Source organism: Mustela nivalis (genome assembly GCF_964662115.1).
Source record: "Mustela nivalis genome assembly, chromosome: X".
Classification (NCBI taxonomy): Eukaryota; Metazoa; Chordata; class Mammalia; order Carnivora; family Mustelidae; genus Mustela; species Mustela nivalis.
The window spans coordinates 71,170,652-71,185,447 of NC_139040.1; the positions used below are offsets into that span (position 1 = coordinate 71,170,652).

At 38.1% G+C, this 14,796-nt stretch overlaps 1 protein-coding gene across 13 annotated transcripts in view; it reads left to right on the plus strand.

Annotated features, from left to right (window-relative positions):
- OPHN1 (oligophrenin 1) overlaps positions 1 to 14,796 on the plus strand; it is a 559,221-nt gene that overhangs the window by 418,191 nt on the left and 126,234 nt on the right. For all 13 annotated transcript variants that reach the window (XM_082716849.1, XM_082716844.1, XM_082716848.1 and 10 more), the window contains one exon: positions 3,005 to 3,164. In XM_082716849.1, coding sequence (XP_082572975.1) covers positions 3,005 to 3,164 — 160 coding nt within the window. The remainder of the gene's footprint in view (positions 1 to 3,004; positions 3,165 to 14,796) is intronic.

The window sequence follows — 14,796 nt, forward strand, 5'->3', positions numbered from 1 at the left end:
ATGTTAAAGAGAATTTAAAGGATCCTGGAGGTCTGGCTATTGTCAAGCTAAAGTCCCTTTTAATCTCTAGCAAAACATTAATACTAAAGTAACAATGAGTTCCTTGTGGAATGTCACACCCTGCATATCTCAGGTTATTTCTCAGTGGGCTGCAAGTTGTAAGGAAATTTAATTTTATCTACATTTCTTTTGCCTTTGTTCTCCACATCATAGGGAGTAGGAACATTGACTGACATCTCAAGGACATGATGGTTTTCCTTTAGGCTGTGCATTCCCAAAGTAGGTGTACAATGAATACATGTTGAGCCATAAATCAGGCTTTTGATTTAAACAATGTTTGTGTACAGTCATGCTAAAACTAAAGAAGAAATCTAAAATGGCTTCCCTTGTATATCAGTCCTTGAGAGAGCTTTTCTCTCATCAAGGTATATATCCAGAAGTGGGATTCCTGGATCATAAGGTAGTTCTATTTTATACACATTTTAGTTTATGACCTATGATCTAAGCCCTCTAATCAAAATTATTTTTCTAAACTGGATGCTTTTTACAACCTTCTCTGATAGCCATTTTTTTTGTTTTAAATTTTGATGTTCCAGAAGTTGTATCCATTTTCGCTAGTCCATGTGGACTAGAGAATTTAAGATCTGTTTGCTGCCAAATCATATCACAAACTCCTACCTAATTCACTACTAACAATGCTCTTATTTTTATTTTATTTCTCTCATTATCTCACACTTTTGAGTGTGAATTATACCTATTAATGATAATGTATAATAAAAAGAGAGATGTCAAATGCAAAAAAATCTCCCTCCAAAATAGCTTACCTTCCAAATCTTGTAAGAAGGACAAGAAGAAAAATAATGTCCTGAATAGGATACCAGGAACCTCACTTAGAAAAATAGAATGTGGCATTAGCTTAAAGGGAACCCTGTAAGCGTGTTGTTTCCTTAACAGGAATTAGATAAGCAAGCACTGAGATGCAATAGGATGACGGTAAGACTTGTGACCCAACAAATATGAATTTGAATCCTTGTATTGCCATGAAGTCACAAACTGTGTGACCTTGATTAAGTGCTTTACCTTCTGTGAGTGTAGCGTTCAGAGATAAAACACTCTGCCTTTTTGGAGTTGGGAATATTAAGTGAGCTCTGTCACGTTTACCAGAAGTCCATTCCTTTCAGAGTTCACAAAAGGAGATAAGCATTCACACATGTTGGAGGCTGTTACATAAGTGTCCTTGCCTTGCTACTCGTGGTTTAGCCACTTGGTGGTGGTATGGAGTAGCTTTTCCATTTTAACATCTCAAAAATATTGTTGTTAAATAATAAGGGTAATTATCAAAATATTTAAATTGTTAAAGGGACCCATCACCAGCCCCAAAGTAAAAATGCCTGTGAATAGTTGCTGTTCATTATCACGTGAATGGAACCCAGCCTTTGTCAGTGGCTTAACAGATTTCATCAGGGTTTGTCTAAGGATTCTGTCTCAGGCAATGACCCACTTAGTAAAAAGAGCATGCCTATCGATGGGGTCAGTCTCTCAGGGGCATTTACCTGGTGGTGGGGAGTTTGAAAATTAGTGTTTGAGATGGGTTGTCTCACTGCCTCACCTCTCTGCCCCCAAACAGCTTCCTATACTTTATTTGCTACCTCTAGTAATATTTGAAAGAGCAGTGGAGGCACTCAGTTCCATTAAAAATAATTAACTGATACCTGCTTTGTATGGGTCACATGCACTTGCACTTGAAAGTTTACCACCTGGTAAGGGAGGCAGGTAAGAAACAGAAAATTGCAATGTATTTGCTTGCCAATGGTGTCAGTCAAGAAGAGGACAATAGGCTGTGATAGCCCTGAAGGAGATGTCACCTAAAGGATAAATAGACATTATTTAGATTCAGAAGGAAGAGGACATTCTAAGCAGAAGGAGTGGCATGAAACAACATGGTATAGCCAGAAAACCCAATCTAAGCGGTATAGTGTATCGAGAGTGTCAGAGGTCAGCAGTCCTCAGATGGAGAATCCTAGAGAGGTAATAATAATAGCAGAGATTTCTAATGCAATATTTCCAGGATACCATTCTAAAGCAATTTACTCTATGTAACAGCCCTCTGAGGTGGATACTATTTTTGCATGCAGAAAAACTGAAGTCCAGAGAAGTTAGGTCACTAATACTGTTGCAAAATTGAGTTGTACTGTTAGGATTCAAACCTAGGTCAGATTCGGAGTCCAACCTGTACACTAGGATTAGAAAATAGGCTATAAATTGCAACTTTGAAGAGTCGGCCCTATCCTATAAGAGCTACAAAGCCCCTACAGAGAATTTTAGAAAGGAGAGTGATTAGGAATCAGAATATTGGTGATTGCAGGCTTTACTCTGATGAGACTGACTGACTGATTTCAAGGAAATCCCCTTTCTTCTTTGGACCTCTGGGTTTTTTGTTTGTTCGTTTTGTTTTTGTTTTGGGGTGTGTGTGTGTGTGTGTGTGTGAGAGAGAGAGATTTCATCTGTAAATTGAGGACAGTGATGATAAAGGGCTAATTTTAAAGATCCCTTCTAGCTCTTTGAGTTTTTTTACTTTCAAACTAGGGGTGGGGGAGGTGCTAGATTCCCGACTGAAGTCAGACTGGTGAAGCTGGTAGGTACTTTTTTGGTTTTGGTTTTTTTATGTATCCTTTATACATGCTATATTTGTTGCCTAGAATGTTGTCTTGCTTCTTTCCTGTCTTTCTAAATAACTTTCTAACTATAGCTGCCTACTCTCCTTCTCTTAACTCCTACAATGCTACTAAGTTAGCTATGTCTCACTTAGGTACCTAATAATATACTATCTTTTATTCTTTGCTACTTGTTTTCTTTGTGGTATTTTCTTCTCGTATATATTTTGGACTTGCCTTTTCTCCTACTTTTTAGTTTCTCTTTCCCCCTATATCATCTAACATAGTCTTGGTTACAAGGAGTTCTTGGAGAGAATTTTGTTAATCATTTTTTTTTTCTCTTTTGGCAGTGTATGTGAGCACAGCAAAGAGAATCTTATGACCCCCTCCAACATGGGTGTTATCTTTGGGCCCACTCTGATGAGAGCTCAGGAGGACACTGTTGCTGCCATGATGAACATCAAATTCCAGAACATTGTGGTGGAAATTCTAATCGAGCACTTCATCAAGGTATGTATTCCCTGTTCTCACTATCACTTCTCCAAGCATGTGACACTTTCTCCTAACCAACTTTTAGAGTTGTGTCTCCCTCCCTTGCTCAAGCTGGTAATGGAAGGAAATTCCATTATGACACAATGGCATTTAATAGCATTTCTGACACTGTGAAATTCATTTAGCAAATATTGCTCAATTCTGTAACTATTTTATTATCAGACACCAGGCTCAATTCTGTAACTATTTTATTATCAGACACCATTATCAGATGTACTTGGTATAGAAGAAGAAAAAAAATCATTGTTCCTGCCTTTACAGAGTTACAGATAGCCATATATACAAATGAAGATGATAGATATAAAAGTGTTGCATGTATAATGAAACCATAAAGAAATACCTATTCTTTTTAAACCTCATCTCATTTCAAAAACAAAAATACCGTGGTATATTTTATATGGTATATAAAACTCAAGGTACTATACATTATAATTAGGTCAAATGAAAAAGAAAAATTAAGTATAGAGACAGAAAATGAATCCAGGAATGAGGCTAGACAAGAAATAATCATTAACAAGTCCTGTGCACTTGTTACAGATGGCCCTTCATCTGGCTATAAGCTTTCTAGCAGCCAGTAACATCCTAGGAAGGTATAATTCAATAAAAACTTTTCTGCAGGGGGAGGAGTCTAATGACACAGTCTAAACCCAAGCTCTGCCACTTACCACCTATATTACCACTAACCTATATTTGGTGGGATACAGGTTAGGTTTCTAAGACTCTACATACAAACACAGTGGCTCCAACAAAAGAAACATTTATTACTTGATTAGGAAATAGTCCAGTAAGGTATTCCAGTGCTGGTATGGTGACTTGACAGGGGCAAGAACCCAGTTTCCTTCTTTCTTGTTGTTCTGCCATCTCTAAGGTACTGCTTCACCTGCATGACCATATAAATACCTTCTATATTATATCAGTTGAGAAGGATGAAAGAAAGTCAAATGAAGGATATAACACTTTCCTTTAAGGCCAGGACCTGGAAACCACGTATATCACTTTTATGTAAATAAATGGTATGTAAATACCATTCCAAAATAATCCAGTGGTCACATCTGGTGGATGAGTTAAGGAAGTATAGTTTTCATTTGGGGCCATCTAGTGCCCAGATTAGTCTTTAGTTCTTTTTCTAAAAGAAAATAAGATAATATATATTGGATTACAACTGGCATTCTCTTCTATATTATCTGTATAACATCAAACAACTTCTCTGATAGTCATTTTTTTTAGCTGAAATGTGAAGATGATAATAAACCTATACTATGTGAAAGTCACATGTCCAAGGCTACTTAGCTAGTAAGAGAGACAGGGTTTAAATCCAAGTAGCCCGGCTTAGAGTTGATGTACTTAATCACTATGAAATGCTGCCTGATGAATCATTTTTGAATGGTGATATTATTGGGCATAGAGGACAATTTGGGATTATCAAGGATGGGTACTTTCAGAGAAGTACAACCTATGTAAGTACTAAATGTGGAAATAAAGGAAAATAGGGAAAGGAAATTTCAAGGAGATGACCCAGCATGAACAAAGGCCAAACACCTTAAACTTCAAGAAATTTGGTATTGTTGGAACATGAAATAAAAATAGCAGTGGCCAGAGATGTGAATGGAGTCAAACAGGGCCAGGTCCTAAAAGGACCTTGTCTTGTCTCATTGAAGAGTTTGGAATGTTTGTCATTGTTCCTACAGGCTTGGGAAAGCATTGCTTAAAAGTAGAATAGTATGATGGATAGACTTACATTCAGGAGATGTTATCTTGTCTGTAGTGTGAAGGATAGATTACAGGAGAGAGGGTAGTGCCATTGTCAGATCAATAAATAACTGTAGTCTGAGTCAGGGTGGTGGGAAGAGGAACATGTATGGAAAAGCATAGGACTTAGTGATTAGAAGTGGAAAATGCGGGAGTGGAAGATGTCTGAACTCTGGATTTCTGACTTGGCTGACTAGATGGATGGGGCTGTCTTTCATAAATATAAGAAATAGAGAATGGGAAAGTTTGGGGGAAGATGGAAAAAAAAAAACTTGATTTGCTGCCAGTTGAAAGTCAGATTCCTGAAGGATATTGAGAAAGCAGTATTTAGGAAGTAGCTGGAATAAAGTAAGGAATAGCAAAGTTTACTCAAAGAAAATATTTATGGTAAGTATTTTAGGCTGTGCAGGTCACAGAAATCTTTTACAACTATTCAACTCCACCTTTATATTGGAAAAGCAGCCATAGACAACATATAAACAAATGAATATTCCAATAGAACTCTGTTTATAAAATAGGGAGCAGGCCTATGGGCTGTAATTTCTTGACTCTTGGTCTAAAGCCCAAATTTCATTTATTGATTAATTACTTGAGTGATATTCATTCAACCAATATGTATTGAGTACCCACTATTTGCCAGGTACTATTTTAGGCCCTAGAGGTACAGCCCTTTACATTCATCTTTAGAATTTACATTCTAAAGGAAGTAGAAAAACAATATGCAAAATAAGTAAAATACATAGTATATTAGATGGTAATAAACATTAAGAAGAAAAATAAAGCAGAGAAGAGGAATAGGAAGGGTTGGAAAGTGATTTTGCAATTTTAAAATACAATAAGGACTCACTAAAAGGACAAATTTTGAGCAGAGATTCATAGGAAATAAAGGAGTGATTTTTTTTTTTCAGATAATCTGAGGGAAAAGCATTCTAGGCTGAGATAATGGTAAGCACAATATCCCTGAAGAAGAAATGTGCCTATCATGTTCAAAGTGCAAAAATCGTTTTTAGCTACAAAAGATTAAGCAAACAAACAAAAAAGAAATAGAAGAAGATGGATTCAGAAAGAAAATAGAGAAAGCTGAGTAAATTCTATAGGTCCTTGGAAGGATTTTGATTTTACTGTATCTGAGTAAGATAAAAGGTAGGTTTTTAAGAGAAGTAACACAATCTGATTTATGTTTAACAGGACTATTCTGGATACTGTGTAGAAATAAGGGTAGAAGGAAAGAAACTAATTAGGAAGCTGTTTTAACAGTGCAATCAGAAAATGGTTGTATTTTAGATGAGGATAGTAATAGTGGAGATGGTCAAATTAGAAGTGGTCAAATTCTAAATGTATTTTGAAGTCAGAGCCAACAGGATTTGCTGACAAATCACATGTGGAATATAGAAGAGAGGAGTCATGGGTAACTTCCAGGTTTTTAATCTGATCAATTGGAAGGATGAAGTTGCCATTTACTGAGATATATAAGAATAAAGGAGGACAGATTTGAAAGGGGAAAAAAAACGCAGTTCAGCCTGTGTGACATCTAAGGTCAGAGAAGGAAACAGGATTAGAGAAATAGAGTTGGCCTTTAACAGCATAGAGATGGTGTTTAAGACAATATGAATGAATATTTTTGCCTAATGAATACTTGTGTGAGAGAATAAATGTTAAACCAAGAACTGAAAACTAAGAAGTGCCAGTGTTTGAAGGGCTAATAGAAGAGATTACAAAACAGATTGAGAAGGATTGGTCAGTGATGGAACTAGGAGATAGGGGAGCCACAGGCCCTGGAAATGAGTCTTAAGAAGAAAGAGAGGACAGAAGTTTCAATTTCTCAAGACATATCGTGTCGGACAAGCACTGAAAAGTACCTACTGCTCTAAATGTTGGTGATTTTTTAAAAATATAAGCAATATATGGGCGCCTGGGTGGCTCAATGGGTTAAGCTGCTGCCTTCGGCTCAGGTCATGATCTCAGGGTCCTGGGATCGAGTCCCGCATCGGACTCTCTGCTCAGCAGGGAGCCTGCTTCCTCCTCTCTCTCTCTGCCTGCCTCTCTGCCTACTTATAATCTCTCTCTGTCAAATAAATAAATAAATAAAAATCTTTAAAAATATATATATATAAGCAATATATGTATCTGGCAAAAAACACAAACTATAAAGAATAGAACACATTTCTATCCTTTACCTATGCTCAACTCCTAATTCCAATCTTCATTTCAATAATTTTTTCACTTTGGTGATGGAAAAAAGTACATATATACACATATACATGCACTAAAATATTTGATATATTTTATATGCATATATTATTCTTCTACTTAGTACAGCTAAAATCTCTGGGAATTATATATAAAAATAACACAAGAAGACTCTCAAATATGGAAGGAAGAAGGTGAGCCAGACTGGCTAGGGACCTTAGGACCTGAGGAATGACATGACCACAACTCACCTGGATTTTGTCTTTGCCTCATCTCCCAGATGGGTAGTGTAGAAGCTGACAACCTGAGAACACCAACAGATGCAGTCAAAAGAGGTATCAACAAAAGCCTACTCTCTTTAGACAAAGGACCTGGAAAGGAACAGCCCTAACAATTTAGATAGTAACCTCTCTACTCCAGCAAATTAGCACAGAAGAAAAACTCAGCCCTACCTCCACCCCTTCCAGCAAATGCTGAGTGGAGAATCTAGATTTCTACCTTTTCTAGGCTGTAGCAATCACCTGAGCCTTTCTCCCCTGATTCCATGCAGTGCTGTCAAGAAGGCCAAGTGGGGACCCAGACTTTCCTCCTTACCTGATGGTAATGAGACACCATCCTCCACTTTCAATGGTATCGGTGGAGACTACATGAAGCACCTGGACACCCATGCCTATTTAGCATTGGAGTAACATCAGAGGAGGCTTGGTAGAAATACAGGACTTTCACCACCACTCAGTGGTAATAAGGTTAGCACACTATGATTTCAGTGGAGAAGAGACCATTTGGGGAGCAGTAATGAGCTACCCCTCCTCCTCCAGCCAGAATGGTATCAGCAGAGGTGTAGTGAGAAGTCTGAACACCTACACCTGCCTAGCAATAGCAACAAGTTCTTACCTTCCACTGAGATGTCAATGGAAGACAAGTGGAAAACCTGGACTTTGACTCCATCCTGGCAGAAATGAGGCAGTGCTCCTCCTACCTTATAGTGGTAGTGTCAGAGGAGGCCTGCTATAACAGAAGATATAAGTAAGAACAAGACTCATATAGTACCCAAATTGTACAGGCCTCAGTCAAAAATCATTTGTCAAAATCTTACCAAGATGATTCATCACAACATAAATGAGAAAAGACCATCAATAGAAATCAACATCAAGATGACACAGATGTTAATGATCTGACAAGAATTTTAAAGTAGCCACTATAAAAATGCTTTAATGAGCCATTAGGAATACATTTGAAAAAAAAATAGAGAATCTCAGCCAAGTAATAGAAAGTTTCTGCAAAGAAGTACAGATTCAGAGGTGCCTGAGTGGCTCAGGGGGTTAAAGTCTCTGCCTTCAGCTCAGGTCATGATCCCAGGGTCCTGGGATCAAGCCCCACATTGGGCTCTCTGCTCAGCATGGAGCCTGCTTCCTCCTCTCTCTTTCTCTGCCTGCCTCTCTGCCTGCTTGTGATCTCTGTCTGTCAAATAAATAAATAAAATCTTAAAAAAAATAAATACAAATTCAGCAAATAAATAGAAGATATAAATAAAGAAGAACTAAGCAAAAATTATAGAACTGCAAAATGCAATAAATGAAACTTAAAAATCCAATGGATGGGCTCAACAATAGAATGGAGAGGACAGGGGAGAGAAACTGAATTTTTAGAATAACAGAAGTTATTCAATCCAAACAACAGAAGACTAAGAGATATTGTTGCTAGCAGACCTCTCCTAGAAGAATGGCTAATGTAAGTTCTCTAAACAAAAAAGACACAACAAAAGAAGGAATCTTAAAATATCGGGAAAGAAAAATTAACAATAGAAAAAGCAAATATATGGGTAAATTTTATAGACTTTCCTTTTCCTCTTGAGTTTCCCAATTGTGTTTGATGGTTAAAGCAAATTGTGTTTTAGCTTTATTGGGATAAAACAAAATTTACAGTATGATCTGATGTGATTCTCAATGTACACGACAGAAAAGTTTAAGACAATTGCATTATAAAAGGGGGAGCATAAAGAACGTTAAAAGGAGGTAAGGTTTGTACATTTCAGCAAACAGGTAAAATGTTGAAACCAGTAGCCTGTGATGAGTTATATATGTAAAATGTAATACCTAAAACTACCACTAAAAATATATACAACGAGATACACTCAGAAACACTATAGATAAATCAAACTGGAATTATAAAAAGTGCTCAAGAAAACACAGAAATCCTAAGCCTTTATGTTTTATGTAATAAACAACAAAACTTCCATAGACATGAAACAAAGATCTGTGGAGCTGAAAGGAAAAGTAGAAAAATTTACAGTTATACTCAAAGACTTTAACACCCCTCTCTTAGAACCTTTTTACACTGTTGGTAGGAATGCAAACTGGTGCAGCAACTCTGAAAAACAATATGGAGATTCCTCAAAAAAGTTAAAAAGAGGGGCACATTGGTGGTTCAGTGGGTTAAGCTTCTGCCTTCAGCTCAGGTCATGATCTTGAGGTCCTGGGATAGAGCCCTGTATCAGGCTCCTTGCTCCCTGCTCATTTTTTCTCTCTCTCTCTTTCTTCTCTCTCTTTCTCATCCTCTCTCTCTCTCTCTCTCTCAAATGAATAAATAAACCTTTTCAAAACGTTAAAAATAGAACTACCCTAGGACCCAGCAATTGCACTACTAGGTATATATATACCCAAAGGATAAAAAAATACAGATTCAAAGGGAGCACATGCACCCCAATGTTTATAGCAGCATTATCAACAATAGCCAAATTGTTGAGCCCAAAGAGCCTAGATGTCCATCGACTGATGGGTGAGTAAAGAAGTGGTGTATTTATACAATGGAATATTACTTAGCCATCATAAAGAATGAAATCTTGCCATTTGTAACAAGGTGGACAGAGCTAGAATGTACTATGCCAGGTGAAATAAGTCACTCAGGGAAAGAAAAATATCACATGATTTCACTCATATGTGGAATTTAAGAAACAAAACAGATGAACATAGGGGAAAAGAAAAAAAAGAAGGAAGCAAACCATAAGAGACACTTAATGATTATTATCAAACTGAAGGTTGATGGAGGGAGGCAGGCAGGGATTGAGCTAAATGGCTGATGGATATTAAGGAGGGCACTTGTTGTGATGAGCACTGGGTATTGTATATACGTGATGAATCACTAAATTCTACTCCTGAAACTAATGTTATACTATATGTTAACTAAAATTTAGATAAAAACTCAAAATATTTTAAAAAATAACACCTCTCTCTCAACAACTGAAAGAGCATCTAAATAGAAAATCAGAAATTATTTAGAAAAATTCAAGAATACTATCAGCCAACAGAACTTACAGAATGCTCCAACCAACAACAGAAAAATATAAATTTATTTTCAGTGGCCACAGAACACAAACCAAGATAGACCATATCCTGGGCCATAAAACAAACTTTAAAAAGACCTTAAAAATGGAATTATGCAAAAAAAATGGAATTATGCATAATGTCTTCTCTGACCACAATGGAATCAAACTAAAAATCAGTAACAAAAGGCAACATAAGGCTTAGAGGGAAAAATGGCAACATTGAAGAACCCGGGTTCTCCATCCTCCCCACAAAGATCAATGATTGGATAGATGTTTGTGAACACAAATAGCTTTGGCATACCTATAGAGTTCACTTAGGAAGTTTTAGCAACACAGTGGAATCAAGAGAAAAAAAAAAACCTGAGAATAATTGTGCTAGAAGAGAAAAAAGACTGACTTCATTTGCCTATATCATCCCATTCTCCAAGGTGTCATTGTTCAGTGCCAAGAAGGAACTTCCCAGCTAGAAAATCTTCCCCTCACCATGAAAGGAAGAATAATGTGAACAACCAGCTTCTCCATCCTCTCAGGGCACTGTGTGAAGGTCCATCTTCAGTTTTACCCCACTCAGATTAGCAAAGCTGAGATGTACATAGCTGGCTAGGAATAAGGAAGAAAAGCGTAGGCTGTTACAGACATGCACTGGGAGTGATCACAGTTCACAGATACCTGCTTTGCAGGCAAACTCAGCAGATTTCATCACTGCTAAAGCCAACAGTTCAACAGTGGTATGTGTTCAACAGTGTGAACCCACTGTAGATTTCACCAGCTTTCTCCCCATAGTAGTCATGTTCCCTAATGCCAGCCACCTGAGTTACTCTCTACTCCCTCACCCTTGATGGAGCCCAGGAACCACACTGGCAGTCATCCAAGATCTCTGCAGATGCCCAAGTTTAAAATGGTACCTGCCTGGGACTTGTGCCACCCCTACTGGAGCCCAAGAGACATGCTTACAGCCTGCTTGGGCCTCTGTGGCTTAATGAGTGGAAAATGCCAGCCTAGGTCTCCTAGGCTAACCACTACCACTGTGCGCTCATTGTGGGCTAGTCTAGTCCAGCTGTGCAGCTGCATACCACTGGTCTGACACCTGTCTTTGGCTTCTACCACAGCACATACGTTCTGAGGTAAGAATGTGCAAACATGGGGCACCGGGCTGGCTCATTCATTGGGCATCTGCCTTTGGCTTGGGTCATGGTCTCAGGGTCCTGGGATAGAGCCCCACATCAGGCTCCCTGCTTGGTGGGAAGCCTGCTTCTTTCTCTCCCACTCCCCCTGTTTGTGTTCTCTCTCACTATGTCTTTTTCTGTCAAATAAATAAATAAAATATTTTTAAAAAATGAATGTGCAAACATGGTTGAACATGCCAAAAGCCTGGTTCCCCCCAGCACCATTATGCTCACTGGTAGCTGGCCCTCCATGCACATGCATGCACTTAGCCCAACCCTTATCACCAGTAACACTGTAGTGTGCATGCCCTTGGGCAGAGTGTGAGCATACCAACAACCAGGGCCTCTACAGCTGTTTGTGGACCCAGATCAGGCAGATCACAGCAGATCACTAGCTGACACTACTAGCCCCTCCAGCTGTGCATCTGCACACCCTAGCCTGAACCCCATCACCAAGCTCCACTGATGTATATATGCCTCAGGGTAGAATGTGCACCCGTGTGAGATCACAGTGATGTCCAGGAACTCTGCAGTAGCCAGTGAGCCCATAGATAGCCCCAGCCCTTGCTGCCTGCTCTGGTCCCTATGTGTATGTCTGCAAATGACCCCTGCCTATACATAGGCACCTTTAACTGGATCTTACAGCTGACTGTGTGTATACCACCAGGTCAAACCACCACTGCTATCTGTCATTATCTCTAGCTGCTGGACCCAGAGGTGACACTTGGGAACCCAGCAACACTTGCATCCACTGTGGACCCCCTGAAGTGCTCACTAAGGGTCACACAGTTGATAATCCTGTGGAGCCCAGCAGCCTGAACTAAAGAGACAACATACTCCCTCTAGACCTGGTGCTACCATGTTCTCCCACACTTAGAAGCCTGTACCGCTAGACTAAGGATCATAGCACACCTAAGCATGCCCCCACTTATAGGTGAAAGGTTTCTTTTCCAAAAGTAACTCTATAAAGTCTAAAAGAGGTGACTGCTTCTTCCAGTGAGCAGATATCTACACAAGGCTATAAGGATTGAAAGAATTTGGAAACATTTCTCCACCAAAGGAATACAGTAAACCTCCAATAACTGGCTTCAAAGAAATGGAGATCCAGGAATTGCTGACAAAGAATTTAAAATAATTGTTATACAGATGCCCAGAAACTATAAGAGAACACAAATAAATAGTGTAACAATATCAGGAAACAATCCAAGAACAAAACAAGAAGTTGAGAGACACCTGGGTGGTGCAATTGGTTGAGTGTCCAACCCTTGGTTTCAGCTCAGGTCATGATCTCAGGGTCGTGACATTGAACCCCATGTCAGGCCCCACACTCAGCATGGATTCTGCTTGAGATTCTCTCTCCCTCTCCCTCTGCCCCTCCTGCTCATGCTTTCTTTCTCTAAAATAAATAAATAAATCTTTTTTAAAAATGAGAATTTCAACAAAGAGAAAACAAAAAAGAAACAAATTTGGATCTGAAAAATACAATGACTGAACAAAAGAATTCAATAAAGAACTTCAAAAACAGACTTGAGCAAACAGAAGCATCAGTGAGTTAGAAGACAAATCAATTGAAATTATCCAGTAAAAAGAGAAAAAAAAAAGAATGGAAAGGAGTGAAAAAAGTCTATTGGACTTACGGGACAACATCAAGCAAAATAATGTACTTCCAGCAAAATAATGTACTCCCAGAAGGAAGTGAGAGGGAGAAAGGGATTGAAAGCTTAAAGGAATAATGACAGAGAACTTCCCAAACCTGGGGAAAGATTTGGACATCTACATTCATGAAGCTAATAAGTTATCACAAAATTTCATTCCAAAACAACTTGTCAAAGACACAATAATAAAACTGTCTAAAACTAAAGATCAGAGAATTTTTAAAGCAGCAAGAAAGAATTATTCTCTCATAAAAAGGAACCCCCATAAGACCATTCCTGAATTTCTCAGCAAAGACCTTATAGTTCAGGAGAAATAGGATGATATATTCACAGTGATAAAAGAAAGAAACTGCCTACCAAGAATATTTTACCTAACAAAATTGTCCTTCAGAGTTGAAGGTGAAACCTAATAAACAAAAGCTGAGGGAATTCATCACCACTAAACCTGCCTTGCAAGAAATTCTGAAGAGTTCTTTAAGCTGCAACAAAAATACACTAATCAGTAATGTGAAAATATGTAGCACATTGGTAAAAGTAAGCATATAGGCAGATTCAGAATACCCTAATACTATAATATGGTGATGTGTTAGCTACTTATTTCTAAAAGCTAAAGGACAAAAGTTTGAAAACTAGCTAGTTTCAACAATACATTAATATATATGCAATATTTAAAAAGGCATAAATGGGGGTGCCTGGGTGGCTCAGTCAGTTGAATGTCTGCCTGTGGACTGGGTCGTGATCCTGGTTTCCTGGGATTAAAACCGGCATCCTGCTCCCTGTTCAGTGTGGGGGGCCTGCTTGTCCTTTTCCCTCTGCCCCTGCCCTGCTTGTGCACTTGCTCTCTCTCTCTCTCTCTCAAATAAATACATAAAATCTAAAAGTATAGAGTATTGGAATGAGATCCAAGTTAAATTATTAGCATAAAATAGGCTCTTTTATATGAAATGTTTTATGTAAGTTTCACACCAATCACAAGAAACTTACAGTAGAATCACAAAAGATAAAGAGAGGAAAATCAAAGCACACCACTTAAAAAATAATCAATTTATCCATAAAAAGGGCAACAAGAAATGAACAAAAATAGAGCTAGAAATAGCCAAAGAATAATTAATAAGATATTAGTAAGATTTTATCAATAATTACTCTAAATATTAATGGATTGAATTCTCCAATCAAGAGGCATAGAGTGGCTAGATGGATTAAAAAAAAAAAAACAGGACCCTATGATATGCTAAAAGAGACTTATTTCAGATTTAAGGACATACAGGCCTGAAGTGAAAAGAGGCCAAAAAATAGTTCAGACATGTGGAAACCAAGAGAGCAGGGGTAGCTATACTTAAGACAAAATAGAATAAACTAAAAATAATAACAAAAGATAAAGAAGGACTTTCTATAATGATAAGGGGGTCAATTCATCAACAATATGTAGCTATCATAAATATATGTGTACCCGATATGACAGCACCTATATATAATTAGCAATCACTATCAGCAAAAACTGTAAG